Source organism: Acomys russatus, chromosome 25 (genome assembly GCF_903995435.1).
Source record: "Acomys russatus chromosome 25, mAcoRus1.1, whole genome shotgun sequence".
Lineage (NCBI taxonomy): Eukaryota > Metazoa > Chordata > Mammalia > Rodentia > Muridae > Acomys > Acomys russatus.
The window spans coordinates 39,631,710-39,635,516 of NC_067161.1; the positions used below are offsets into that span (position 1 = coordinate 39,631,710).

Here is a 3,807-nt window from a genome sequence, read left to right on the forward strand (position 1 = left end):
ATGTGGTGTGGTTTTATTTTTTTAACAGAGAAATGGGGGCAGCTGTTGAGCTGATTTTCTGGAAACATATAAACCTCTTTTGCATGTGTTAAACAAAGACTCATCATTGCTGGGTTTTGTTGTTTTTGGGTTTTTTTTGTTTTTTTTGGTTGGTTGGTTGGTTGGTTGGTTGGTTGGTTGACTTGTTGTTGTTGTTGTTGTTGTTGTTGTTGTTTTCCAGACAGGGTGTGTCTGTATAGCCCTGGCTGTCCTGGACTCACTTTGTAGACCAGGCTGGCCTCGAACTCACAGCCATCTGCCTGCTTCTGCCTCCCCAAGTGCTGGGATTACAGGTGTACGCCACAGTGCATGGCCATCATTGCTGTTTCATGTGTTATCTTAGTTATCAAAATACAAACTCCAACGTTTGTTGTCAAGCATCTCATTAATTTAGTACACATGTGTTCACAAAGGGAGGAAGATGCCTGCTGCACTGGCCACAGACAGATGACATCACAAATGGGCAGGGGCCCAGTGGTTGCAGGGTCCCACATGACTGAGGGAGAGAGAACAGTGGCTTCCGGCAGCTGAGGGGTGAGAAGAATGGGGGGTTTTGCTCGGTGAGTGCTGAGTCCTCACTTGGAGGCATTAAGAACGTTTAGAAGACAGATTCTAGTGACACCGTAGTGCCTATGTACCTAACATAGTTACTCTGGCTGTAGAACGTAGCTTAAGAAAGTTGCTCCGTGCCCTCCAGAGGCCAAAATGACACAAACTTAAAGTTTCTCCTCTCTTCAATAATGGGATATTGGAACAGTGGAGGGGGAAAAATGAGTCATGGGGGTTCTAAGTCTTCAGTAATGTGATGTACTGAGTGCCATGGCCATGGTTCCATAGTGTTTCTGGAGGGAGAAATAATATAGAGCCTAGAATGTGGGCAAACCATGAGCTGAGCAGAGAGAACATACTTTCAATGTAACTTTCAAATAATAAACTAGTTTTCAAAATAGTTAACTAACAAACAACCAACTAAAATGCTCCAGGACTTGGCCAGGGGCTGAGTGAGCCCTGATGACATTGTTCCAGGCATAGCTATGATTTTACCTGAGGAGAGACATGTCGAGGGGCAAGGGGTACCCCAGAAAACACAGGCTGCCTCTAGACTCTGGAACTAGACAGTGCCCTTGAGAATGAATCAGTATCCACATCTTTGTAGCTGTGAGCATTTTGATTCAGTAAAGCTCAAACAGTCACGGCACCGTCAAGTCAGAGATTAAAATGAAAGTAAAGATTTAAAGTCTTGGTAGCAGGAATCATTTTTTCCCCCTGCAGTTAGGCAGACACTAGGGTCCCTGGATTATCCACTGAATGGTGAAGTTATATGATTGTGAAGAGGGAGGGGTTGTCTGATATGGAAAAGTACTTTGGAACGGTCCATTAGAAGGTGCATTTAGTGTAACAGTTCCACACTGTAGAAACGCCCCAGAAGGCCATGTTATTTGAGTCGTCAGCTTCTGTAAGCAGAACGTAGTGAACTCCCACCCCAGGGTGAGTCTAGCCTCTGTCCACAGAGTCTGCCTTTTCTGTTTCTGGATCTGAGAGCAAACACCCTTTTGTTTGACATGATCTTTATTATTCAGTGTTAGAGGGAGTCTTGTGAACTTGGTGTTTTCAATAAACTTTGATGGGGCCAGGGCTGTGGTTTAATAGGTAGAATTTTTACCTGCCACGCACAAAGCCCTGTGTGCAATCCCCAGCCATTACATAAACCAGACATGATAGTACATGTCCGTAATCTCAGTACTCGGGAGGAGGAGCCAGTAGGATCAGAAGTTCCTAGGCCATTTCTAGCAAATTCAAGGCCAGCCCAGGGTTACATGAGACCTTGTCTCAATAAATAAACAAACATATTGCACTATGATAAATGTGTCACCTACATTAACAAGTTCCCTAAGTTGTATTCACAAATATATCTTAATTTGGTTAAGTGCCTAAGACTTACTTGTGCAAAATATAGTGTGCATGAAGATATACGTGACAAATACACAAACTGTTCTCAATGATTTATATGGATCTCAGGTGATGGAAAGTCAGGAATCACTTGCCACTTAGAGAATTTTGCTCCATTATACCAATTAACTCACTGTTCTGATGAGACGTTTGTCAGGTAAACCTTGGAAATGAGAAAAGGTTGATGCCAATTTTGTGACCAGGAACCATTTTGCAAACATGGATGAAGGATTTGCAATATGTTTCACCACTTCTCACAGGCAACCTCCTAGGCCTGTGTTAGTTCACACAGCATAACAGATGACGAAGCTCTCTTCTGTCCCTCCATTTGCAGTGTCGCTCCTGCTGTTAAGTCATGGACGAGGGGAATGCCACGGCAGGCTTCATTCTCCTAGGACTGTTCAACCACACCAGAGCCCACCTGGTCTTCTTTGTGCTGGTTCTCACTGTGGCCCTCAACTCCATGTTGGGCAATACCCTCCTGCTTCTCCTGATTCACCAGGACTGCCGGCTCCACACACCCATGTACTTTCTCCTGAGCCAACTCTCCCTCATGGACATGATGCTGATCTTCACCATAGTGCCCCAAATGGCAGCTGGTTACTTAATGGACAAGAAGTCCATCTCCACTGCTGGCTGTGGCTTCCAGATCTTTTTCTTCCTTACACTGGATGGTGGGGAGTGCTTCCTCTTAGCAGCCATGTCCTATGACCCCTATGTGGCCATCTGCCACCAGCTGCGCTATCCAGTTCTCATGAGTGGGCGGTTGTGTCTAAGACTGATCTTGGGGTCCTGGCTCCTGGGAGCAGCTGATGGAGCCATGCAGGCCGCTGCCACCCTGAGCTTCTCGTTTTGTAACCGGGATGAAATCGATCATTTCTTTTGTGAGGCCCCCGTGTTGCTGCGCTTGGCTTGTGGTGACACATCTATCTTTGAGTTTGTCATGCACATCTGCTGTGTATTGATGCTTCTGGTCCCCTTCTCCCTCATCCTGATGTCGTATGGCCTCATCTTGACTGCCGTCCTCCGAATGCGGTCCACAGAAGGCCGCAGGAAGGCCTTTGCCTCCTGCTCCTCGCACTTGGCGGTAGAGGGCCTCTTTTATGGAGCAGCCATCTTCGTTTACATGAGGCCCACATCCTCCACGTCAGCTAACCATGACAAGGTTGTATCGGCATTCTACACTCTTGTCACCCCCATGCTGAACCCCCTCATCTACAGTCTTCGGAACAACGAGGTCAATGACAGCCTGCGGAAGTATGTGGCTTGTTGTATTACCCTAACTAGGAAGGATGCTTTGGTTTGCTTGGACCTTTGTGGTTGTGCGAAGAGGAAAGGTATGCAGTAGCCCCTTCGTCACAGGAGTTACGTTTCAGGATGCCCAGTGGATACTTGAAGCCACTGAGAATCCCAAACTCTGCTGTTTACATTTCCTTCCCACTGTAACTCAACACTTCCATCCTCCAGCCAGAACTGGGGAGCCTGAGGAGCCTCAGCAAAACAATCGCTAAGTTGCTTTGTCCTTCCGCTCAATTTCGTGGCTGCGTTTGTTCTTGCTGTGGGCATTGGCAAACTAATGCCCGCTTAGTAAGCGGAGAGCTTCCATAGTTTAGCTTAGTAAGTCCTCTTCAGCTTGTCCTTAACATATCTGAACCTCAGCATCACGATGTGAGCCCTTTGGGGCATTATTGAATGAACTACAGGCCACAGAACTGAGGCGGCTCCTGTGTGACGTGGATGGGTAGCACACACAGTGAGGATTCGCTGGCCAGAAGTGGGCCTCAGGACCGTGGGTCGTCTCAACATGCCACTCAGGAG

The 3,807-nt window shown here is 47.0% G+C and overlaps 1 protein-coding gene across 1 annotated transcript; it reads left to right on the top strand.

The window, feature by feature from the left end:
- The first annotated feature begins 2,339 nt into the window (after positions 1 to 2,339).
- On the top strand, positions 2,340 to 3,515 carry LOC127208465 (olfactory receptor 2T8-like). The gene has a single exon (XM_051167928.1). The coding sequence runs from the start codon at positions 2,345 to 2,347 to the stop codon at positions 3,335 to 3,337; it is 993 nt and encodes a 330-aa protein (XP_051023885.1). The 5' UTR covers positions 2,340 to 2,344; the 3' UTR covers positions 3,338 to 3,515.
- Positions 3,516 to 3,807: the final 292 nt, after the last annotated feature.

Bases quoted from the DNA above. Each gene is read 5' to 3' on its own strand.
- LOC127208465 (XM_051167928.1), top strand. From the start codon at position 2,345: ATGGACGAGGGGAATGCCACGGCAGGCTTCATTCTCCTAGGACTGTTC.